The 26,118-nt window shown below is 41.0% G+C and overlaps 1 protein-coding gene across 8 annotated transcripts in view; it reads left to right on the forward strand.

Annotated features, from left to right (window-relative positions):
- The window catches only part of PTPRF (protein tyrosine phosphatase receptor type F), a 386,594-nt gene that overhangs the window by 167,635 nt on the left and 192,841 nt on the right, over positions 1–26,118 (forward strand). For all 8 annotated transcript variants that reach the window (XM_086752931.1, XM_086752935.1, XM_086752933.1 and 5 more), the window contains exons 4-5: positions 17,791–17,936; positions 20,724–20,865. In XM_086752931.1, the coding sequence (XP_086609057.1) occupies positions 17,791–17,936; positions 20,724–20,865 (288 nt within the window). The remainder of the gene's footprint in view (positions 1–17,790; positions 17,937–20,723; positions 20,866–26,118) is intronic.

A 26,118-nucleotide genomic window follows, 5' to 3' on the forward strand; every position in this document is an offset into this window, starting at 1 on the left:
GTAAAGGCGGTTTCCTGAAAACAGGCTTGACAACTGTGGCCTCTCCATGCTGCTACTGCTTTTGTTATTCGCTGCATCGCTATTGATAGTCTGTGAACAGTCAAAAATAAATAGAAATATAGTAATGCAAAGAGTTAATGGAATTGCCAGTTTGGGATAGTAGTCTCCTGCTTTCATTTTGCTGTGTCAGAACTGATAAAGTTTGTTGCAGTCATCACTCTCTTTTGATTAACTGATACAGCCTTCTTTTGAGCATTTTATATCTCAGATGTCAAGCTCTTTTTTTTTGCAGTGACAAAGGGCTGGTTTAGAATATCAAAAAAAGGCAAAATGTTCTGTTTGCAGCTCTAAAATGCTCAGTTACTTCATTGCTCAGTGGAAGCTGCAACTGGGATTCATTTGGTACACAGACAGACATAATAACTGAATGTAAATGGAGGTGACGTGTTAAAACGGAAGTGGGAAGTGTCTTTGGAAGTGTTTTAATGTCAGTAGTGTGCGTAGCAGTCCTGTGTGGTGGGAGCTCCACTGAACTGCTTTGCTTTTAGAATGCCGGCTTACGGTGATTGGGAAATGATGACAGTACCCCCATGTTTTGTGGTGCATTTCATAAGCAACAGTAAGCACAGCAGAAGAACTGTTTGTCTCGCAGCCAATGGACAGAGGGAAGTAAATAGTGGAAATCTGATTTTTAAAAGTTCGTTGAAGATGGACTGTCTAGCCAGAGCTGTGAGGAATATGACAAGCACCATGTACCTGGCAATAACAATGTTCAGGGGCTTGGCATTCCCTCTGCTAGTATTGCAAGGTGTGAAAACATTTGAAATAATTGTAAGTGAAGTTAATTTGGAAGGGCTGTGGCTGCTAGTCAAGTAATATTTCTGTGTAAGTGAGATAAATTTGCAGGTTGATATCCTGCACAGTTCATATGGTCTTGGAGGTATTGTAAGAAGTCATCTTTCATTAGCAATGGTCATACTTTATGCTTACAGCAGATATCTTGTAGATGCTTGTGAACACGGAGCCACGAACTGAAAGGCAGGAGAGGGAGACTGACTTCTAAATGCAGCCTTTCCTGTTTAAGGCAGGTAGCAAAGAATACCATCTTCTGATGAGGTGATGAGCAAAGGATTTGCAGCATCACGGACTGGGGTATGGGCACGCAGTACACTGATATTGAGCTGGTGACGGGGCCCTAGAACACCAGGTGTACCAGGAGAGGCTGGAGGAGCTGCGTTTGTTCATCCTTAGGCTGAGGTGCCTTAAAGGGGGACCTTACTGCTCTCTTCAACTGCCCAATGGGAGGGTGTAGAGCAGGAGTAGTCAGGCTCTTCTAGCAGGCTTGTGGTGATAGGGTGAGAGCCAACAGACATAAGCTAGGAGCTAGGAATTGTGATATTATATATTGATTTAAAACTGATAAATAAATCTCCCGCCATGAAGATGAACAAACATTGTACCGGGGCCCCAGGAGTTTGTGGCGTGTCCGTCTTTGGAAATACTCCAAGCTTGATTGGGCGGGAACCTGGGCAACCTGATCCAGCTCCAGAGTTTGACCCAATTTCAAAGTTGGCCCTGCTTTAAGTGGGTGTTTGGAAAGGATGACCTCCAAAAGTCCCTTCCAACCTAAATTGTTCCATGATTCATGAACTCTTGACATACTCAAAACTGTGGCAGGGAGTACGTGTGTGCACAGAATGTATATGCTGAAACATTGTCCATTTGCTTAATGCCTTTTGTTATTTAATCCACCACATTTGATTGCACTCCAGTTTTTCTTTTATCTTTGAGACATACGGTTGGAATGGAGCTCTGTGTTTGTTGAAGCCAGTCCCTGCTGCTGCAACATGCGTTCAGCCATGTCCTGGAATGCCATTAATAAGTCTATTGATGTGGTGATTAGCCATGTTTGAAAATAGTGGGTTTGTTTATTTAAACATGGGCTCCGATGCATGCATACAGTCAGTATCTGCCATCTTTAGTCATCCAGTTGCTCAATAGCTGTCTAAAGAGATAAGTTTAGCAGAGATGAGATGCAGAGATGGTGAAGTTCACTATTAACAATTGAAATAGAGGATCAGGTGGTGTTAGGAACAACTTTTCCTCTTGGAGGGTAGAGCTGAGCAAGGTGGTCGATTCTCCCTCCTTAGAGCTTCCCAAGACTCAGGCAGACAACGCCCCCGCTCAAATGATCTAGTGTTGGTGAGGGTCCTGCTTCAAACATGAGGTTGGACTGGAGATCTCTTGAGGTCCCTTCTTGACTACGCTTTTGCCATCCAATTGAGTCTTTTCCATAAACAGTTGAAGAAAACAGTTTCCTTTTTCCTCCTTGCCGTACCTGTATTGTTGCAGAATTGGTGCCAGGTCTTTGTGAAGACAGTTACATCTGCTCCAGCTTTTATGTATATCACCTATTTTTCTATCCTTTGCATGGGTACTAGCCTGAAGACATCTGAAAACACTCACTTCCCTCATGTAACTAGGACAAGACTATTTCAGCAAGCTGTCACTTGTTTAGGTTGGAGGAGATACAATCAAGCTTGTTGCAACGTTTGCTCTGGTTTTCAGCCTGGCCTGTAGCACTGGAAATCAGGGTTCAGTTTGTCACATTTGGCAAGCAGAGCACATTCTGGGCACTCAGTGGCAGGTGGGAAGAGCTGAGCTGACTTTGGAGCAGTGGGTATCTTACCCTTTCAGAGAGCATTTGTCTCAGCTGCATGGTCTTGGCTGTTTGGCACCAATAGTTAATGAAAGACCATAGAAACAGAAACACTTGTCTCCTTCTCTTGTATTCCTGAAGTTAAATGACTTGAAAATCCAACTGCAAGCATTGAGTATTTACTTAGAATATACCGGCTAAGAAGTTAATAATACAATTTTCTCTGAGTTTATACTGGAAGTTAATAGAAGGATAGAAAAGGCAAGTTCTAGGAAGTGAGTGACACTATTTCTGCTTTGCTTAGAGTTTCCTGCAGATAATGACCCTTTTAAAACTTCTAATACAGTGTTTTCAGTTTCTTTCATAAATGGAATGGGCTTCTCGATGTAAAACAAAAAAAAAAAGTTTGCAGTACTTCTAAGTCATTTAGATGCACTGAGTCTCTTTAAATCATGCCAAAATGGCAACAAACCTGGATTTTAAGGAAACTTCAGCATTCTGAAAAAGGAATTACAGAGCAGATGTCCTAAGCAGCTGAGGTCTGTTTCCTTAATAAAACGATGAGCAAAGAATTGGAAGAGAGTAGGATTCTAAAAGAATACACATTTCTCCTTAATCCTGCCTATCAACTCCTAAATTCAGGCTTCTCTTTCCCTTGCAACTGCAAACTTGCACTTGGACAGCAGTGAAGTTGTTTCTGTCCTCCTTCCGTTCTGTAGCACATTTGACAATGTGTGACAGAGTCCTGCATTCAATTTGAGCTGTTTTAATTTTGGCAATCAGCGCTCTGACTGATCTGTTCAAGAATCGTTATACCAAGAAGGAAAAAAAGACCTTGAATCCCCGCATCTGAGTAGGAGATAAGGATCAGAAAGGCATCTCTGGAGTTTTTCTGGAGTTCCTAGGTCTATGTTAGAGAATTGCTGTCCTGTCCCAACCAGTTCAACTGCACTGCCATCAGAAGGGAGCCCACAGTCTGTGCTTGGTTACACGCCAGCCTGTCAGAGCCTAACGGCATTATGTGCAGCGTGGACGTACTCAGAAACCGCTGTGGATGAATTGCACACACGGATGCCGGTTAATACAGTAAGAAAAACACTATGTTATATTGTTCTGTGTAATTTATTTCATGAAGTTCACTTATTCATAGGTGAAGCACCAAATTAGCAAAACAAAAGTGGCTGGTAATACTATTAATAACGATCGCAGTGGTCTGAAAGATAAATCCCTGTCTGCTGCAGCGCCACTGCTGAATTTGTAGTACTTTGAATGGGGCTTTCTAATACTTGGAACTTTAAACACTGGCCTCTGAAACATGATTTGATGCAACTCAATTAAAACATTTAATAGCTTTTAAGACGTGGTCACCTGGAATAGGTGGCTGTATTTCCTTCTGGTGGTGGTCCGGTGTCACTTCTCTCCAGGATGTGGCAGTGTGATGGCTTCACAATGCCAAGACAGTTGGAAGGTTTAAATTAACGTGTGATTAATTTCCGTACTGTCATCATCCGTTTTCAAACCTTTAATTCATATGCCAGCTTTATCACCAGTAATAGTGGGAAAATGCTTGGCTGAAGGAAACGTGCATCTGAGATTATGACTGGTGCTGTTGGGTGATTTCAGCACTTGGCAAATCGTGTTGTCAGCCTTGTTTTTACAGTCGAAGCACTGCGAGTGTGGGCACCTGCTCTTGTGCTGGTGGGCTTGTTATCCCAGTTTACAGTTCATCTCCTGCTTTTCTACCTTCATCTCACTTTTAATTATCTGGGGTTATATTATAACAGCTGAATTGCATGTTTTGTGCGACTCCACAACATAGTTCCTAATTTGCACAATAAACGTGCCTTTGAGGCTTCTGGCTAGTTAAAATTAATTTTTTTTTTGTTTCCATAACCATTTTAAACCATGGATCTGGACATGCACTTACTTATGAAAGTGCAAGTGGAGGTTTCCAAGCAGCCTTCTTAATAAACACTTTCTGCACATGATCAACAGAATTGCATAGGTTTTTTTTGAAACTTGGACGTGGTGTGTTATGAGGATGTTGTAGATGTGATCATACAAATTAAACTAAGCCTGAACAGTTTAAATTGTATCAAAGAATTAACAAAAGCTATGTTCCGCTGAATAACTTTTTTTTAAAAGGAGGAGGAGGAGAGGAGAAGAAAAGGTGATGATCAGATCCTGAATGATAGTCTGAAGATGCCCAAACTCAAGTGCATGCTTTTTCTTAGTTTTCAATAAGATAGTCGTGATAATGGGGCCAGGTGTTATGGAGAGTATGAAGCAGAATTCAAAGAAACCTTGCATGAATCAACATGCACTATCTTTTTTTTTTTTTTGCTTTTTTTTCCTTTTAAGAGAAGCTTTTTAGTTTTTTTTTCACAGGGGATATATAAGACAGAAAAAATTTAACTACTGTTAAGAAGGGGATAACAATGATCCTAGATATACATTGGAGACAAGAGAGAGAAGGGGCAGGATGAAACGGAAGCCTTTTCAGCTAAGGGATCATGTTGGTATACAAATAAGTGTTTATAATTGCCAACAAATAACTTCAAAAACCACAGCCTGTTTTCCAGTTGATGTTTCCATGACCATCAATTTGGAACAGTTTTCCAGTAGAAGTGTGGCTGAAGCTCAGACCTGTTTTAAGATGGTGCGTGGTCCGTTTGCAAAAGCAGTTGTGCAGTGCAGCCTGTGTGAGGCCGAGGGCCAGGACTTTGCTGTGGAGAGCCCCTTCCAGCCCTCCGCGCCTGTATGTTCTGCCTGTCCTGTGTCACGCTTGCTATGACAGGCTCCTGTGCTGGGTTGCTGCTGCTTAGTGTTTCTATTTCAAGTTCCTCTTTGATAACAGTGACAGGTAGCAACCCATTTGATATCCTGTTGGTGTAACTAATTCCAGCTCAGCAAATGGGGAACCCCCCTTTGATAAACATTTATTGTTGGAGAACACAAGCAGAGTTGGCAGGCACCTACCTTTAAGTCAGTCTTTAAAATATAGCATGAAAATCAAAGATTGGTGATAGGCAGGGGATTATTCCTGCATGGGTAATTCTGAAGCAAGATTCGCTTGCCTATGTACAGATATGCTATCCTCACCATTAGCAGAGCTGAGAGACTAATGAATTCACTTGAGGCAGGCATAATTGGACAGGCTCTTTTGTCTCATCTTCCTGTTCTTTCTAGGCTGTGTTACGATTTAGTGACACGCTGATTTGCAGTAGGTAAGGAGGGCTGCCATTCTTTCAAGCTTCAGATTCACCTACAGATGTGTGTTACACCCTGGTGTACATCCTTCAGGAAATACGCTGGGATGTCAGATCCTCAAGACAGAAATGGTGCCTTCCTTCTCGTGCATGTAAAACCTAAGCAGCGCAGTTAGTTCGCGCTGAGGTAGCTTGTCGTCCTCTTTGCTGGTATGGATTTTAGTGCAGCAAATCAAGTGTGAAGCCAGGAACCTTGGGCCTCAGTCAACAGCACAGGGATGGGTGAGGGAGACTTAGACACAGAGCTCTAAAAGACACATCTGTTTCCTGTTATAAATATATCCTGTGTAGTCTTCACAAAGAGCTTAAAAACAAGCTGAACCTTGCAGGTTTGACATCTGTGTGCATGGTGCATGTCCCTTAAGCTTGTAGCACGTGATAGTTTTGTCTAGCAGTGAGAATGGGAGTAAGTGATGCAGGCAAACACTAAGTATGGCAAATCTCTGTAAGCAGCATACTTGTTTAGAGCTCTCTTGTGGTGCCTGCAGCCTTCCATGTGTTTGTGAGTCTTGAATTTGGGCGTAAAGACCTTTCCAGGCTGCAGAAGTTAGTGTGAGTGCTGGTATTGCCAGTTCTGGGTTCTCCCCTGATAGGCTTATCCTGGTGCAGATATGGTGAGGAGTCCGTAGTGGAACAGCCACTCAGTTCCTGGCTACCCTCTGCGATCGTGTCGATCTTGCATGAAATTGGGATTTGCTGCTGACATGAGGAGACGTGTGGAAGAAGATGCTGGAGGACTGGGTTGAGAGAGAATCCATAACTATTTGCAAGTAGGTTGTGACTAAAATATAAAGAACATATTTGAGTTAAGATGCCTTCTATTGGATTTTGGTCTGCGGGAGCTGATGTCACAGTAAGGTCTATGACCTGCAGCAGAACTCTGTGATGAGCAAAAAACGTGTCCTCCTAAACCAGTGTGGATTATACTTCTGCTTTTAACAAGGGAAGTTTGTTTCTGGGTAGCAGGCAGTGTTTCTGACTTTGTGAAGATAAAATACAGTGTCTCAAATACCACCTCCTTGGCGGAATAACTGTGCTGCCTTGCCAAGATACCTACTGCAACGGTGACGTTAACTGGTTTTTCCCTTTTCCCAGAGACACAGATACTGTCAGAGGTGCTGAAGAAAGTAGTAATTCATGACACAGAAGAAATATCTCCTTTAGATCCAGTCTCTTCAGAGCTGCACGCTGCCACACAGTTCATAGAGTAACTGTGGCGCTGGATTTCCCAGCAGCCCCCTTACACAAAGCAGATGTGGCTCCCTGGTCCTGCAGATCCTGCACGCAACCTTTCCTCTGTGGTACGTGCTCCAGCCTGGACACAAGTCCCAGGCCAGCTCTGGAAATTCACATTCAGCACCTCATGGTCCCAGTGCCTTGTGTTCTGGGCTTCAGGATAGACCTGGTGGCCACAGTGTGGCAAACCGTGGCTTCTCCATGTGGACCACAGCTTTCTGCACTTCTTACAACTCTAAGCATAAACAGGTGAAATCAAGTAAAAGTTGGTGCAGGTAGAAGGCCACAAAAAAAAAATAATAAAATAATTCAAATCTGGAACCATGCCTGGTAGCTGGAGATTTAAGGAGTTTAGTTTGGAAACAGTTAGAGGCTGGACCTGATCATCTATACAGAGAAAAGTTATTAAAGTGAGAAGAGCTTTTCATTTTATCTGGTAAACTCATAACACTGCAAGGAGTGGATGCTAGAAAAATTAAATCAAGAGTGCAACAACCATGAAGGTGATTAATTTTGATGCCTTTCTAAAAGTCATCCCTTGCTGAACCGGAAAGCCCTGGGTGGAGGAGGGGACTGGGCACCTCCAGGGATGAAGCACCTGCCCTGCTTTATGCAGGGAGCAGGACTGGATTGCAGCGACCGTAAAAGTGCAACCTCTGGCGCGTATCACTCATCCTCTTTATTGTGGGGTTCGGACACCCAGTATTCATGTTGGATGGAGTCAGATGTTTTCCACATACACACAGAGTTGATTTGGGAAAGGGCAGTACCTCGCTACCTGCTGAAATTTTTTACACTCTGGTAAGCATTTATGAATGTGGAAATTACATTTCTTGCTTTTCTGCAGACTGTACTACAGATGCTGAATGATAAAACAGTTGAATCAAATGGGAAAATAATCACTGGTATAATAGAAATGCCAGAGTCCACTCATTATCATTAAGCAAAAAGTTTTCCTTCTCACCAGGTAGATGAGGCAGAAATTTGGTTCATTACCAGGAGGAGGACAGAACAACGTACAGTAGCATTAAAATAAAATGCAGGTCCCTTCCTGAGAGCCTGGGTTGCCTTTGCTTTAGTAATGGATATTCTGAAGAGGCTGCTTACTCCGGCTCTCAGTTCTATTAAAATCATTGTACTATGCTCTCTGTTTACAAAATAAGGTTTACACTCACTTTTAATTCTTAAAAGCAGAGGAAAAAAACCTGAGCTTTGCAAAGCCTTTTGAACTGCTGAATCAAGGACTGGATGCTTGCGAAGAGGGATTAAAACCTTTTAATCCTTTTGTGTAAAAGAATATGGTGTTTAATGTGGTAGGCATGCTGGCAAAATTAATTTTCATGTGTTTTCAAGCACAAAAATCCAGTTCTGTCTTTGTTTTCTGGTCCTGCATATCTTACGGGTTCTTTACACTATGCAATACACTTTATTAACTTTGAAGTTTTGAAGAAATTTGCAAATAATAAACTGCAGATTTGGAAGGAAAAGTGAGTTCCTAGGAGCAGGCACAGCTGTTAGGTACGGCCTCATGCCCATTGTGGTGACTGATTTCGGAGCCCGGTAGCTGACGTTCTTATTCTCTTGTCCACTGTACGTATTCTGTGCAAGAGAGAGGAGGCCTGAATTCAGATACTGAATTTTGTGTATGATTAAATGAATGTTCTGTATGTGTGCATTTGAAAGCCCTTAAGTGAATGTTGTGTAAACGGTGATAATTGGAAGCAGTCTCCTTGCAGTCCTTTCTCGAGCAAAGTAAGGTCCAAGGCCAAAGGCCCAAATGTTTAATTGTATTAAACACAGAGGCTGAAAAATTTATTAACTCAGAAAGTGTGTATTACCCAGTTAATTGGAAGTGCCTTTAAGCTATTACCAGGTAGAAATTTTACTTCAGGTTTCAATTTTAAATTAAAGCACAGCAGAAAACCATTCTGTGAGGCTGCTGGAAGATCTGCAGTTAGAGCAGCGCTTCTCTGCTCTCCCCTGTTTTTCTGCTTTGTATAATACTTGGTATAAATGCTGGGGAGTTAGAATCAAAAGTTAAACCCATATACAGGGGTCTGGCTTTCCCCCAAGATGCATGGCAAGCTGCACGCACAGGCTGCGTGTGCTCTAGGGAAACGTAAAAGCAGAGGAGGGGAAATGAAGATGACCTCAGGTTCTAAAAGGATTTTTTTCTGGGCTGTTTTTCTGCTTTGTTTTTAATCAGTATTCTTCAGTTGTATGCAGGACTGCTTTGTGCTTCTTGGCATATTTTTCTTTTTCTAGTTACGTGTTATTTCAGTTATTGGAAGCAATTGCAAGAATGGTGTCAGAATAGAGGTTGATTTATTCCCTCTCCCTGACACACAAAAAACTTTAAAAAACCCATGGAAGAGAGTCAATCACAGCACAGGGATTAGCCAGAGTTAGGGATTTTCTTACTAAGATGTAAAGCAGCTCACACTGATAGCCAGCCAGGCACTTTGAGAAAGACACTGCAATTACAACAGCCTTGAAAAATACTGGAGAAAATTTGCCACCCTGTGTGCAAAATCTGTAGGCACCCTGCAGATATGATATGAAGAGAAACTGCGTCCCCGTTGCATTAAGTTCTAGTTGCCTGCCTAAAACTCTCTCCACAAATAAATCAACACCCAGAATGTTCAGCGCCGCGGAGTGACTTGCGTGGCATCCTTGGGTGGTGGCTGGCTGGGACAATTCTGTTTCAGTATCATGTCAGTTAATTTTAGGCGTTTAAACTCTTTCAACAATTTCCATGATTCATAAAGAGACAGAATTAGAAATTTACTGAAGTGCAATACTATGATGACAGGCTGGTGCTGTAGTTTATTAATATCCAGTAATTGTGGCCTTAACACTTGAGTGAACTAACGGCTTCTGGCCTGTATTTCTGTGGAATAAGCAGGTTTCTCCAGACATCAGCGTTCAGCAGTGAACGCCCGGTTTCTACTGGTGCAGGGTTGGTTTATGTATAACTGTCCAGACACTAATCAGAAGAACACAGGACACATGAGGTTTTAAGATGTTTCTTTAAGAAGAAATTTTAAAATAGTCAATATTAACTTAAATACTATTTAATGTTTTATATCAGATTTAACAAGTATAAATCCTGTACTAGCAAAAGGGAAAAGAAGGCTTGAAAAGCCTGGGTGTGAAGATTCCTGCCTGTGTGTCTCCAGAGGCCCCTCAGTCCCGTCCAAGGCTTTGCCTTTAGACTGGGCTTATGGTAAGGAAAGAGCCGTTAGAAATTGTGAGCAGCACCTGTTTGCTGAGACAGTAAAGAAGGAGGAATCAAAGTTTATAAAGAGTTTCTGAGGTTAAGCCATTATAAATACTGATAAAATTGTACATTTGACCTAACATGTACCCATGCATCCCCCTCAGTTAAACTTTCTGCATATAAACAAAGCACAGTGTGCCGCTCCTGCTGAAATGAGTACCTTGCATCCTAGTTCACCGTGTTTCCTGCTAGTGTTTAGGGAAAATCACAACCTCTGCTGGCTGGCTGCTTCTATTATTTTTGTAATGCAATTTTTCTACTGGAAGTTACAGAGGTGTCATTGAACATGTTAAAAGATCTACTTCTTAGAGATTTGTATATTACTCATTCACTTTATTTGGTTTCATTTGAACAACTCAAAAGGTGATGGAGATGAGGAGAAATGCAACTTAGTTTGAGATAATGTTTGTAGATTTGATTATCACGGACAACCACACTTGAAGCTGGAAAACGTAACCACTAAAATTGGATTAAAATAGCGGAGTCATTTGTCCTAGCTGTTGGGAATCTCTTAAGCATTAAAACCTAATAACAGTAAGATGATAAAACAGGAGCGGAGGATGTGCAGGTAACATCAAGTAACCTGTAATTCAGAGTGATCTGAGGAATGTGTTGAATTTGGAATGCCGTTTTCCGTGATTAGAATACGGTTAAGTGTTTTTTAAAATGTATAGGAGAAAGGATTATGATCCATTCACTGGATAAAAAGAGTATATGTATCTGAGCGTGCAACACCCTACTATATGTATTCACATTTATTTAATAAGTACAAGTAATAAAGGAAAAGTTTCAAAGTGCTGTCATCTTAGTGAAATAAAACCAAAATAGGAAGAAATAAGGAATGAATAAGCATTGTGGTCGCAGAGACCGACTGATGCTGTAGTCAGCTGTTGTTGAGAAAATGTTATTACAAGGCTCAAACAGACTCTGCCTACTTGTATAATTTACAAGAAATAAAAGTGCAAGTTTGAAAAACTGTATTTTTGCCAAATAGTATTCCTAATGATCACAAGGGCGCGGAAGCCAAGTTTAAATGATGGTGGGTATATTAAAAGGAAAACATAAGGTTATTAAACCTAAGGATAGCTGGAGAGCCCACTGGCTTGCCTCCTGCCCTGTAGCAGATGCTTAGGAGAGAAATCATAGAGTAGATTTCACCAGTGTATCCTTCCAACAGGCATCCATCCATGCACAGGTCCATGATCACAGAGGAAACAGAGAAAGAGAAATACCCTTGCCATATATATAAGAAGGGGCCACCTCTGTCTTCTAGACCACTTTATTTCCACATCAGTCAGTTGTGAACATGAGAAAGTCTGTGTCATTCTTACTTTTTTCCCAGTGTTATAACAACTGAGCCACATCATCACTTTTCATGTATTTGTCCTGACAGCGGCCATTTGAGAGCAGCAGGCAAGTTTTGCAGTGGAAGCTGGGGCACAGTTGTGCCCTGCAATATGTGACAGGGAAGGTTAAAGGCAGGGATTTAAACCTGAATTTCACGATTTCCAGGCTCAAGAACTATTCCTGTTGTGATCTTTTCCTGCGTGTATCAATAACTTATTTTAATTCATTTAGCCCAGGCACCTAAATAAGGTTACCTGTGTACGCCTGTCCGATGTGCTTGTCTAGTTCATCTCGTATCACAACTGTAATTTTTTCTGTCACAAAGACTACTACTTTCAATCTTAATTTAGCCTGAGTCATAAAAGCTTTCAGATAAAAATACAAACTCCGCTCTTCTACAACGCTGGTCTTATTTTTTTGCTGCCCTTCTGTCCTATTTAGAGCAGTGGGCACTTGTAGCATGAGGATAGAGATATTTTTCTATTAAAATCTCTTGCAGCAGGTGAGTGTTCATAGAACACTTAATTGCAGATGTGTTTAGTAATTTTTCTCAAACTTGTCTGTGGCTCTTTCAAAAAACAACATCCAGGAGAACAGGAGGAGCAGGATGATTGCCAGTTTCGGAATTAAGATTTTTGGATGAGGTATATTTGATTTGGTTGCTAAATACTGAAAGAGCATCAGGATTTGTTTTAATTTCCCCATTTATTTTAAGAAACCATCTAATGATGTGTCTTTGAAATAAAACATGTTAAAATTTGGATATATGAAGCATATTTGTGTTGGCATATATTATGTTTCCGCCACTTGGAATTTTTTTTTGGCTCTTAAAAAATTACAAGGAAGAATCTTCTATGTGACTGATGTGTGCTTAATGTGTAGCAAAATACAAGGATCTGTGTAAATATACATGACCCAGCATCATTTGACAAGGCTCTGACTGATAGTTCAGGTAGTGCAGAGCATATGCTGCTTCTCAAAGGCCGTGGTTCACATAAAAGATACTTTGCCAGGTTAGAGGGAAGCTGCACCTCTATGCTTCAGCCTTGAAGGAAATCTGGCAAAAGACACTTTTTCCCTGGGAAGGTCCTTTGGGTTCACTGAGAAGCTGCACAGCCTAAAAACAACACGTGATGACGTGACTCTACTCTGGGAAAACCTGAAAAAGAGAACTGAAATATTCCTACTCTGCTACATATGTTTGGCAGGACAAATTTTAAAACAGCTGCTGAGATGGTTTTCTGATTTATAACAATTGTTTCACAACAAGCAAATTGTCTAGAATAGCAGAAAACAGCAGTGATTTTTTAATATATAAAATATGGGTGAGAGAGATGCATCTTCATGGCTGGCTGTCTCTTCCTCTGAGTTGCCCTGCAGCAAGGCTGTGTCTGTGGCTCTCCAGCAGACCAGAGATTCTCCTTTTGAGAGGGCTTCAGGTTCCCCTCTCAAACCCATCACATTGGCTTTTGCTGGGAAGGGCAGACAGCAGCCTTACTGATGAGCACATACCTAACTTCTCTGCTTGTACTTCTCTCTCTGGCTTTCTGTGCCCATGTTCTTGTGGACCTCTTAAAGTGTAAATCAGGGGAGCGTTTATTTTGAAAGCATCACACACCCTTGCTCAACCCAGGACCCTGCATGAGTTTGCTGTTGTTTTCCAGCATAGTGAAGTAGACTCATGTGTGCCTAAATCTCTGCTAGCATCTCTTCCACACCATGAGACCCTCCTTGTGATTCGCTTTATAGGATTATCAGGAATCTGTGCTTGCTCAGCAAGTGACTTTTTCAACGCTATCAACTGTGAAAGGAAAGTCCTTTTCTTCTGAAATGTTGGTGTTTGTTTTTTTTTTTTTTTTTTATTAAAAAAAAAGTCTCTCAGCGGAGAGCGTGCCTGAGCAAGTTATTTTTCAGCCCCCAGCCAAATAAGATGAAGCTTGTTTCTTTCTCTTGTAAGAAAATGCTCTATTTTTCACAGTCTTCCTACTCAGAACGTGTTGTTCCCGTAAGCTCTCTGGAATAATTTAGTTTTGAGTAAAGACCAAACAGGGAAAATTTCAACCAAGAAGGTGAAAGTTTTCCCATGCTCCTGCCTGAAGCTTATGAGTGAACAGAAGTGATGATAGCAGTAATTTCCACTCCCCATGTAGTGGGAAACTTGGTTATGAAGTGAGGAGCAAGAATTAGTTTAGAGGGTGAGGACTGAACGTGCTCCAGGGATCAGACACTGAGCAGAGAGGCTGGACTTGTTTGGACTTGGAGTTATCGAGTAACAAGTACACCAGTCTGGAGTTATTACTCCACGCGGTGGAGCAAGTGAAGGTGGGCGTGATGGGCACCCGGCCATCCGGCACCTCTCCCTGCTGTCACTCAAGACTTACTCAGGATGTTCCCTCTCAAGCTGATATTTCAGAGATTTGTGTTTGGAATCCGATTGATCACTCTTTTTTTCTTTTTTAAACTTTCAATTAAAAAAATCTTCAACTTTACCTAGTCCTTTTGTCATCAGGGAAAAGACAAGATTTCTTCTGCGAAAAACATTTCAGTTCCTTGTATTTATTTGTAGTTTGTTTGAACAACAAACAGTTAACTTCAAGCTTGGCATGTGCATAATTTTCTGTGGAGACTCTGGTCATTTTGAATATAGGAGGGGGAAAAGGGAAGGACTAGGTTATTAGTTAAATATTGTATTTTCAGTATGTCTTTATTTGTTTCTGGTTTTGTTTCTACGGCTGCCCTAAGAGTGCAGACACTCAAAACAGGTTAAAAAAGACTGCTTGGACAGTCACCTGGCCCTGTCCATAGTGGTTGTTACTACTGCCCTTTGGAGGTAACTGGTGATGTGTCCCACAGCAGCCTCCCCTGGGCAGCAGAGTTATGGAGATGTTGGTTGGAGGGAAGGTGTGGAGGTAGTCTAGTCCACTTAACTTGCATTTTCCACAGACGCCAAGATTTTAATGGATGATCTGTCGCATTTCTGTTAGCTCTCACTGAGATAAGTTTTGGGATTTGCTGTAACAGTTACCAGTCAGTATAAAATATGTTTGCCCAGGCCTGACTTTATTGTCCTGGGGCCAGGACTCAGGATTTTAGGTTTGCTTAATTAGTATTTTCCTTCCATTTCAAAACTTTAGGGCATACAAATGTTTAAAATGACTTTGTAGAAATATCCTTTCCCAAACTGCATGAGAACTTAGTTTATATACAGGTATACTTCTGTGACCAGTCTCGGTGGATTCAGATGGTTTCCAGAAATCAGTGTTGCTCAATTAAATGTGCAGTGGAAAAAGATTCATTACAACAATGTAAATTTAAGCTGAACAAGGGAGCAGATTTTTTACGTTTTACTGCCTGTGAACATTCAGTTTCCTTTTGTTCTGGTTTTTAATGGTATTGATTTTTTTCAAATGTACAAAAGTAAAGTAAGTCCTCAGTGTACAAGCTGGGGAGTAGGTGCGCAGTGAGAGATATAATTGCATTGTATTCTTCAAGGACAAAAGTTTTTTGATTCTGTTGTATTTGTCATTTGAAAAATTTACACTATTTTGCTAAGATTACAGAGTAAATAACAGAAAATCAAAAGAACAAATCAACTGCCGAAACGCCATACAAGACATCAACTCAGCACTGTGCACAGCGAAACAGTCAATCACACTGCAATCACTAGCAGCCTGAACAGTAAATTAACATTTCACTGAGATAGATGAGAGGTGAATAAACACAGATATATGTAAATATAAACTAACTAGAAATAGACATGATTATAGATGAGTAAATATATGAAATCAGCATCAGTTAAGCAAGCACACTTAATAATTGCTTGCTGTTCATGTCAGGACAATGTGCCAAAGACTGCAGACAGCAGCTATCATGTCATAAAAGGCATTTTCTGGGTTTTGAGCTATTTTGTCTGCGCAGTCCTCAGCACTCCCTTCACCAAGGATGGCAAAATTCAGTATACCTGTGTGTGATGAATTTCTGTGGTCAGGTTTGTGATGTTCTTTCAGAAGGTGGTTGAGAACAGGACATGTGTATCTACATTTGCCTGGACAGTGCTGACCTTGTCTGCAAAGGCTGTTTGGCAATAAAGCTGAGCAAGCAGCAGTGGTAGAGGTCCAGGCCTGCAGCTTAATGTCTCAGCTGTGGCCTCCAAATCACTTGGATTTGGGGTTGGCATGTCCCCTGGTGCCTGTGGTCCCTGAAGGGCAGTGGGTGGGCTCCCCCACGGTAGGGACAGTGGGGGTCTGCATGAGCAGTTAGCATGGCCTAAACCAGAAGGTAAAACTGGGATTAAGGTGGGTCCTGCAGTTTTAGCAAAGTCTTCAGAGATCGCTGTTTAAGGGCGAAGTTGCACTCCGCAGATTCAGGTGGCAGGTGCCAGCTTGCAGCTGCTGAGGGAGAGGCGCCATCTTCCAGTGCCCTCCAGGCCCATCTGAGGTACTGCACTCCCTCCCCGGCTTGGAAAGGAAGAAAGAAAAAGCAGCTTTCTACCAGGTTGGGGGGCCTGACTTTGCTCCACAGAGGCTCTGGTGATCCCAGAGCTGCCTGTAGAGGTTTGGGTGCTGGTGGCTGGAGGCAGGGAGGGGAGGCAAGTGGGATGAGGGGCAGAGCAAGGCCTCCTGCCCTCTCCAGTAGCTGCAAGCAGCCAAACTGGCTCAGCTGTAACTTGAAACTGCACCCTTAGCGTTTTAATCTCTTAGGAAAATGTGTTTAAAGATTGTGGTCTTTTGGAGTTGCTGAATCTGTATGCCTCCTAGATGGGGGAAACTCAGCCGGCAGTTCATTAGAAGCTTAGTGTTTAAACTGCCTCGGCCTACAGATGTTGCCCCCCTCTCCCTCACGGACATACTCATGGGCATGTCCAGAATGTGAAGATGTGGAACCACCATGAGCTCTGCTGAGGACTTTGGTTTAGTGCCTTGGGGTTGAACAGGTTTCTTCTCTCTCTCTTACTCCTTTCTATATCCCGGTGGCTGTCTTTGCCCTGTGTATAGGTGAGGTTCATCTTTGAGGTGGTCGATCAGAATTGTATTTGAAATGTGGCCTTAATGCGACCTGTGCACTGAATGACATCATGGGTTACCTCCCTCTGTGGAGTTAAATGTTTTACTGCTTTATACGGATATGAGATCATCAAACACTTCTCACTTGGACAAAGCAGTGTTTCAAAATGACCCTCGGATCACATATTGCAAAATTCTCTTGTACACTGAGCACAGACGAAAAACATAAACGTTCGATCTGGATGCCTAGTCTTATCCATCCAAGTCTATCACGTAAATCCAGAAGACACAACTATATTTTCATGAAACTTCTTTTATTGATTATTAAAATGTTACATGATACATTTTTTTTCATTTTTGCTGAGTCTTTCAGCCCTGAATGTCACTTTGGTTTCTTTGCTGACTTTCACATTTAGTGATTAGTTTCTTACCAAGCATAGCCCAGCCTGTGCAGGTTTCCAGATGCTTATAAAGTGTAGGATTTTTAAGTTGATCCACTTCTGAAATGAAATTTAAGGTTGTTATTTGTGTACTTAAAACTGTATCTGTTAATTTTGACAAAAGTCTTAACAGCTTTTGGGGAAAATATTATCAACGTATGGTACATTTTGTAGGTTTGGTGTGTCAGCTGTTCTGTAATTTCCAGTTCTGTGACCATGTTATAAACCTGCAAAAATCCATTTATTAAAAAATAAACCGTAAAAATGGTTCCAAATTGTCATGTACCTGAATGAATGCCCAGGGGGCTGGGGGGAGCCCTCTATTGCCCTCATTTACAGGCAAGCCAGATGGACTTTATTCGTTTCGGGAGAAAAAGGTACTCAAGCAGAAACGGTGCTTGTCATGTTGCAGTCTGCGCTGAATCTGTGTGGCCGAGGCCATTCAACCTGGATTTGTAGTAGGAGCACCAATTACCTTATAATTTAGATTAACATGACACGTTCCTTGCTTATCTGATGTTGTGTTCTCATGGGGATGATTTGGTTATTTTTCCAGGCAAGCCAACGTTTATGAAAGCTCCTGAAGATCAGATTGGGATTTCTGGAGGAGTGGCTTCTTTTGTGTGTCAGGCAACAGGAGAGCCCAAACCTCGTATCACATGGATGAAGAAGGGGAAGAAAGTCAGTTCTCAGCGGTTTGAGGTAATTCGAAAAAAAAAAACAAAAAAAAAAACAGAAATAAAAGTTTGATAATCAGTCTAACACTTGCAGGTCTTAGTTACATAACAGTCATCATTGCCACCCAGGTATCTCTGCATCATTACAATGCAGAGTCCAGAGCTTTAGGGTTTATGTTTCCTTCTCTGCAGCAATGCAATCTGTAGAGCAGGCATTGCCCCTTGAACCTGATGCTGGAAGCACATACATAGGAAGAGATCCATCTTTGGATGGGAGACTGAGGCTTACACTGAATTGGATGGCAGATAAATGTTGTATCTAGCAGTAATTTTCTGTTTCCATAGTGAAAATTGATAAGGCACCTCCTTGGGCTGCTATCCCCAGTGAAATTGAAAAGCGGGATGCCAAAACACTATCACAAGTCTTTCTAAGTGATGGCTACAGCCATCCCTCTCACAAATGCACTTGGAAGGGGAATGGTGAAGTTGTCCTCAGGGATGAAGTGACTTCCCTGTGAACTAAGGTCTGAGAGAAAGGAAGAGGGAAGAGCAAGTATCAGAAATGCTTTTGGAAAAGGATCCAATTTGGTTCATACTTTAAACAGCAAATACATTTTCACTGACTTTCTCCACCTTTTTCTCCACTTCGTTTTTTTTTGCAGTTGGGCTCTTTTCTCTAAAACTGCCCTTGGAAATGTGACCCTTCTACCATTCTGCTGCCTTTCCTCTAATCCCCTGTCTTTGATGTTTTTGCTTTTCTGACTGGAGCACAAGATGACTTTGCTGCCCAGAATTCATTGATTCAAGTCACCAATTTTAATCATTATTTCATATGTGAGCAAAAAACCTTGATTAAAGTAATCAATTTTAATCTTGTTTTACATTGTTATTTTTCCGTAATAAAGGTTAAGTTTTGTTGTATGGTAACCATTTAGACATTCTAATTTGTAAGTAGATATAACCTTTACAGTGAATTTGGTACTTACTGTGGCTGACCCAAGGGCTATGTCATATTGTATGCATTTATAAGAGCAATTTCATAGCTTTATTCACATCAGTTTTGATACACAGTTGAGGCATTTTTCTTGTGTTAGGAAACAGTGAATAATATCTTTCTTTTTTTCCCCTACATAACTATTAATTTTACCTCATTACTAAGGTAGCCTTTTTTGGAGGAAAAATGGAATTCAGTTTAAATGAAAAAATTAATAAACAAATCTGAGGTACCCGTGCTGAGTTATTACACAAAAGAGGTATCCATTGTTAACTAGTGAGCAGCATTTCTGGTCAGTATCTCTCAGGTCCTCGGTAGTGGTACCTCCCTTCCTCTCACATAGAGTGTATGTTCAAAGGACACTAAGGGCAAAAGAGCTTTTCTGCTGTTTCATCTGTTAGCTTTTTAGTCCTTAGCTTTTTGGTCCTTATCACTGAAGTGAATTAATCTCTGCATCTGATTCTGTCTTGTTTTAAAATTTGGCAGTAGCCCTAACCTATGTAAAGCTTATAGAAAGTTTAGCATTTTATCACAGTTTCATATTTAATTTGAAATTAAGTATTTAAAAAAAAAATCAATTCCTTAAATTGTACTATGGTGATGTTCACATTTCTCTGTTCTGTCTGCTGCTACTTGACCCCAAGTTTGGGGGTTTTGCAAGCTGTTTCTATTACTTAGAACAGAAGGGCTATTCCTTCCCAGTGTGAGGAATAACAGATTTTTTGTGGTCTTGGTTACTTTTTGATTTCATCCTATTTCTCCTCTCACTGCAGAGTCTTGTGGTGCACATTCTTTTTTCTCCTTCCTGTTTTCACTCATTCGGTCTTTATACTGTGAAAAGCACTCTTAAACAGGGCTCTTGAAAATAGGGTAAAAGTTTTGTATGGGGGTAGTGCAGGTCCTAGGCTGACATGCATGTGTCTGGAATGAAGTGTATCGTAGCCTCTTAATCTTCCCCTTGCAGTTCCCAGCTGACAGGAGGGGAGCTTATGCCTTTCCCTCATGCTATCACCATCTGCAGTTCATTTAATATTTCCAGCTTTTGCTATGCTCAGTAATAGGAGAAGGATGAGCTTGGCATTAACAGTGGCCTGAGGCTGTGCCTACGCAGCCTCGCTGTTAAGGAATGGCGTATAGTGATCCAGCTGCAAACTAGCAAATACCTCTTTCTTCCATGTGGAAGTTACAGGAATGCATATTACAGCTTGGCAGGATGGATGGAAAGGCAATGATTTATTAAGGACTTAATTTATTATGCTGGGGAAGGAATTGTAATTACATCATTGTTGATTATGCCAGAGTTGCAAAGTACCCAGTGCTGAAGGACATTAAAACCCCTCACTTTCTGCTGGAGTTAGCATGTGCTGTTGGTGCTGAAGGTTTTATTCTAGTTTGTTACTATTTTCCTGGTGATCCCACAGGAGTATATCATTCTGCTCTTCCATCAAGGTGAAAGTTGGCACTAAATTGCTATCAGTGTGATTAGTAAAACCATTAGTGCAAATATGGCTCAGATGTTTTAAATCATCAGATCCACATCTTTATTACCAGGTTGATAATTTGTCAACCTTAATTGATTCATAAAGAACCTTATTGGATCTCCATTTGTTCTGGCCTCCTCAGAGGACAAATATGTTCTTGACTCTGAAATTTTTGCATCTCTGGACTTGGAATGCTTGACTAATTGCATGGTATTTTATAGCTTACAGGGCTTTTTTTTTGTTTGAAATTTTGTTTTTTAATGTCTGGATTGTTTTGACTTTCAGTTTTTGTTACAGAAGATACCAGTAAAGAAATGCTTTCTTTTCATTGTTAAAGGTTATTGAGTTTGATGATGGATCAGGATCAGTTCTGCGGATACAGCCCCTGCGTGTTCATCGAGATGAAGCGATCTATGAGTGCACAGCAACCAATAGCGTCGGGGAGATAAACACAAGTGCCAAATTAACAGTGCTAGAAGGTAAGTGGGAAGTTTTTTGATGCCTTAGGTGGCAGAAGACATGGCTTTGGCTTTGGTAGCTGCGTGTTGGTGTGGTGCTTTTAGATGACATGGTGATATTCTAGCTTGGTTTAGAAAAGCTGTGTTCTTCATCTAACACTTGCTATAATTTCTCCTAGTGATAAAACCCAGTGTTTTTGAGACAATCATGAAAGGATTGCAGATTCTGAACTTTCTTTAAAGTGTTTTAGTTGCCTGATTGAGGTCTGTTATTTCTAACTTGGAGGGCTAGCTGAAGAGACATTTGTATACTTTTCTAATCTGTTTGCTTTGATACAAAACCCACGTTCAGGGTATCGAAGAATTGTATATGACGGTCAGAAACTTAATCCATGTTGCTGCACCTTCTGGATTAAATTGGCACAGTTCTTAAATAAGATTTTCAGGTTGCTCTTCAGATTTTGAGTTTGACGTGGCATTTAGCTGGGTTTACTTTTCACTGTAGTCACAACTTGTTATTCTGTTTCTCCTGTTAAAGAATAGATTTTGATCCTTGTCTACTATATGAGAAGGTTTTATTTTGCTTGCTGTGTTGTTTCTTCTAAATAGAATATTTTCTGGAAAAACAGTGTATTAGATATAAAAGACTTGTGATCAGTTGATGATTATTTTATATTCGATTGTCAGAGTTATTGTCTACTCTTAAGGAAATGTGGTTTTTTTCAGCACATCAATGTGTTACAGTATTTGTTTATATATAGGATTTTGTAAATGTACTGAAATGTTACAAATCCAGGGCATTTGGCTGAATGGATTTTTTTTTTTACTTGAATTTACTAAGACAAGCAGTAAAAGGCTTAGGCAAATTGCTTGGAGTATATGGATTAATGTAAGAACTTTTGAGTAATGAAAAAGACTGGAAAGTGTTTACTTTTGTATGATTTTGAACTAGTGGAGACTGGTTATCCCACTGGTGAGTGTGCCAGCCATACATGACAAGTTATCTACTGTCCCTTGTTCTCCCATCCCCACTTATAGCATGGAGGTAATCATATTTTCCTCTCTGCTCTGTGACAAAGAATACATTAAACAACTGTAATATGCTCAGGCACTGTGGTGATGGGAATCATAGAAATCATTCAATACTTGATGTGATTGTGTATCTTGTTTCTGGAGGTGGGGCATCTTAAAGGATCGGCTTGCTCCTTCAGTAGTGGTATTATTAAGAATTGGATAACAGGTGCTATAGACTTGAAAATTGTTGGGGAAAAAAGCAGATCTTTTTTGTTACTACTTGCCTTTGCAGCCATGTATGTGAGTGCACAAAGCTCAGTGGAGCTCTTTCAGCAGTTTACTTGCAGATCTGCATTTAAATGGTTCTTGCAACTGGATTTTTGTGATACTAGATACATGAATACCCAACTGTTCCAAGCAGATTCTTGTTCCCTTTGGTTGCAGTTGCCTTTATGTATCTTAGATATGTATGCACATGCACACACACACTAATAATTTATTTGCTCTGTGTTAAATGTTCAAAGGCCCGCAGAGACATGCATTGCATATAGGAGCATGACAGTATTTTTCAGCTCCGTGGCGCTCCTGCTGATTTCCTGATGAGGTAAAACTTGCAGACCACCACATAAATAGGGAACATTAGGAAACACCAGAGACAGGAAAAGACATGCGTGCACACTATTTAAGAGCCACAGAAGCAGAATTCCCTACAAGTCAGGCACAGAGCCTGCTTTTGTTTGGAAACCTCCTTTAATCGCAAGTAATGCTACTCTAATATGATCCCACAAGGTGAAAAACTATCTACAGGCGGGGGGGGGCTGTATTTTCCTCTCTAACTGAAGAGTATCGACCCTTGCTGGGCACTCTTCTAATGGGTAAAATTAAGAAACATTTGCTGTATAACAGTTTGTGTGTGCTCGCGCATATAGGATTGTGAGCTTGATGACAGAGGATGAAGAGCTATGTGTAGTGTTGGCTTGACTGATGAAGCAGATGACTTGTGTTATGATGTATCTGTATTTCTCTGTATCTTATATTTCTCTGTTCTGAGATTTTTCTCTGGACAGATTTGTATTTTTTTCAGTCATGCTGTCCTATTATTCTGTGTTGTCTGCCTTAGATTATGCTGTTTCTGCATTTTGGGAGTGTGACTTTCTTTTATTATTAATATTCCTTTGTTTGTTTATGTGTTGGCAAAGTGGATATTGCAACTCAGTACCCTGGTTGTGGTTGTGTTTAGTCTCAATGGCCTCCAAAAAAATAGTGGTAAATTCCCCACCTCTCTGATATGCCATCTCCTTCCTAATGTGAATTTTGGAGCTATATTTGAGAATGACACATTTCATGTGGAGCCCTTGATACCCTTATGACTGTCAGCTGGGATTGGATTTTCCCTCTGCTTGTGGGGTTAAAATAATTTCTGTAATTACTCTCAGGTGGCAGTTTGAATGATGCAGATGTTCTGCTCCTCCTTTCAAGAATTTGACTAATGCAGTGGTCCCTGATGCATGACAAAGTTCTGTCATAGGCATCCTCATGGTTACATGCTGCTAAATACACAGCACATATTGATTTTTACATTAAAAATCCTTTATAACAGTAAGTTTTAATGCTTCTTCACAATTTGGTCTTTAGAACATAGGCCTTAACATTAAGTCACAGTCAGGGTTTAGCACGCTGTTATTAGATTTCTTTGTAGCTAACTAATCTGGAGCTTTATTTTATTTAGATTTCTGCGATGTTTTGCAGATCAGAGGCAGATAATCCTTTCTAATTGCCAACTTATTCCATTCTGAATATTAAGAGAGAAGCATGAGTCCAGTCTCCTGGAGGAATGGGGAATTCTCACATAAGTGAATCTCTTTTAACAGTTCAGTGCCCTACGACCCTTTCATTCTCTGCTCCCATGTCTCTCATTTTTCCCTTCTAACTGCAAATCTTGTGACCAAACTACATATACTTAGTGTAACTGGAAATTATTTCTTCTGTTGATAGTAGGAGAAATAGACGTGCATATACCTTCTCATTTCTCCTGGGTAGCTGATAAGCTGAATTATGTATGAGTCATATTGAACATTTTTATCTTTTTTCCAATTATGACCTGAAGCAGCACAGAAGTACGTTCCTGCCAGCCTGGCAGAGGAGGAAAGCAGTGCAGGGAGGGGAGGGCTAGAATCAATAAGCTGACATGCATTCCCAAGAAAAGCCTCAGGGACAGTTAGTGGCACTAACAAATTAATAAATATATTATTCAGTGGTAATGTTGAGAATTACGGAGCTTTTTTAATAGGGAGATTATATGAAATGTGAGTAGGAAGGATGCCAGTGTGGAAGAATGTGACAGCAGGCTGCTTGCTGGAGTGTCTACGTGGTGTCCTTCCACAAGATTCCTTGTATGTTCCTGTACAGAACACCCAACAAAAAACACAGGGAAAAACAGTGCAAAAAAAGTCTTCAGGGGACAGGGAGGAGTATATCAATTAACTGGGGAAAAAAAAAGGAGGCTCATATACAAAGTATACTGTCAGTCCCTTCTCCCGGGACTTCCCAGATTAGACAGTTTGGCTACAGGTTTTGATTTCCAGAATTGGGAAATCATTTAAGTGTAACTGGTCCTTTAATGCTCTGCAAGCAGTCTTTTTTTTACTCCTCTGTAACCCAGAGTATACAGTCATATCCAAGCAACACTGAATATATTCAGAGTTTCATTTCCCTTTGTTTTTAAGTAGGTTAAATGAAAATGAAAATACCATCTCCATTTTCCATTTCCAGCACAGATCTATGCAAATCCCCTATGCCCCTGTCTCAGACTCCTCATCATGTGGCATGTAGTTGCCTGCAGAGCACTGCCAGGCTCCGCGGGAAAGCAGCTCCCGGTAAAGAGGACAGACGGAAGAACCAGGAAGGGGTTGATGCACACTGGGTTTCAGTCTCAAGGTAACCTGGCAGGTTAAGCTTTACTTGGCTGGCTTTGCACTCTCAGAAGTCAGGGAAGTGCTGGTGTGTTTCAGTGGAGCCCTAGAAAGCTCCCAAGTGCTGCAGTTGTCCCAGGGTGGGAAGCACCTCCACCTTACTGTAATTTGCTATTTACTGAGCCATGTCATGAGCTTAATTTCTTTCACCATCTGCCAGCTGCATTCCAGTTCCTGGGGTTACCCTGTTTGAGATGCTGTAAAGGATAAACATTTGACTGTTACAAATGGATTCTGCAGAGAGCTAGATCTCGGAAGGCCTGAAACAATATGCCCTTTTTGTAAACACTCTTCTAAAAGTGATTTTGTCATTGGAATAGTAAACAGAAGTTAGCTATGTTTAATCCTTGTTTATGTTTGGTTAGTTACAAAAGGATCAGTTGGATCATTGTACTTTGGCTCATGTTTGTCTTCATTGCTTTTTGCATCTTTTTGCCAAGAAGAATTTCTAGCAATGTGTTACAAAATTGAAAACAATTACAGAAGGAAAATTGAATCCATTTGGATGTGCTCATTCTGATTGTGTACATGAATTAAGGCTCCCTGTACCCCGCTGCTCCTGGGATTGGAAGTATTCTCTTCATGTCTCTGGTCAGGAGAGGACAGGTCTTTCAGTCATGTTCATTAACTGTTCCGACTTCCTTTGGTCTCTCCCTAGGAAGAAAAACTGCTATGATGGCAGACGTCCTACTCCTTTTCTCTCTACACAAGCTATTCAAATAGTTCGTACTTTCTGTATGAGACAGGCAGTTAATGGACCTGTGTAACTATTGCATTTCTAAGAGTTGCAGCACAATGAGCCCCCACGTGCTTCACTGCTTAGGGAAATGTCATAAAATACAGTGATGCACAGAGAAATGAAGCCTGACTGTGTTTGCTTTGCATTAGGTAGCGACATGTCCCATGCTTGTTAAAAAGGGAAACATTAAGCCGGTTAGTCATGGTGGCCTCATTGAGAAGTTTCGGTTGTCACCTAGAAGAATGAAAATCCCAGCTCACGTGGACTAGTGCTATTAAGGTATAAACAGTGCTCACAAGGAGAGAGTGTATCGTGCCGCTTGACAGCAGGTTGCCTGGTGTGGGTCTGGTAAGTCAATTTTAGGAGCCCTGTCATCCCACCAAGAACTGTAGTCATTCCTCTGGTACCGAACAGTGGCTAGAAGAATCCTAAAAATTCAAGGGGAGAGAGATGGTCTCTTTATCCCATAGCACACAGAAGATTGAGAAGAATTGGCGGTCTGTTTCAATTAAACCAAGAAAATTTACAGAGACTGTTTACTTTTATCAC

The sequence above is a fragment of the Chlamydotis macqueenii genome, chromosome 8 (assembly GCF_036417535.1).
Source record: "Chlamydotis macqueenii isolate bChlMac1 chromosome 8, bChlMac1.mat, whole genome shotgun sequence".
NCBI classification, from domain to species: domain Eukaryota; kingdom Metazoa; phylum Chordata; class Aves; order Otidiformes; family Otididae; genus Chlamydotis; species Chlamydotis macqueenii.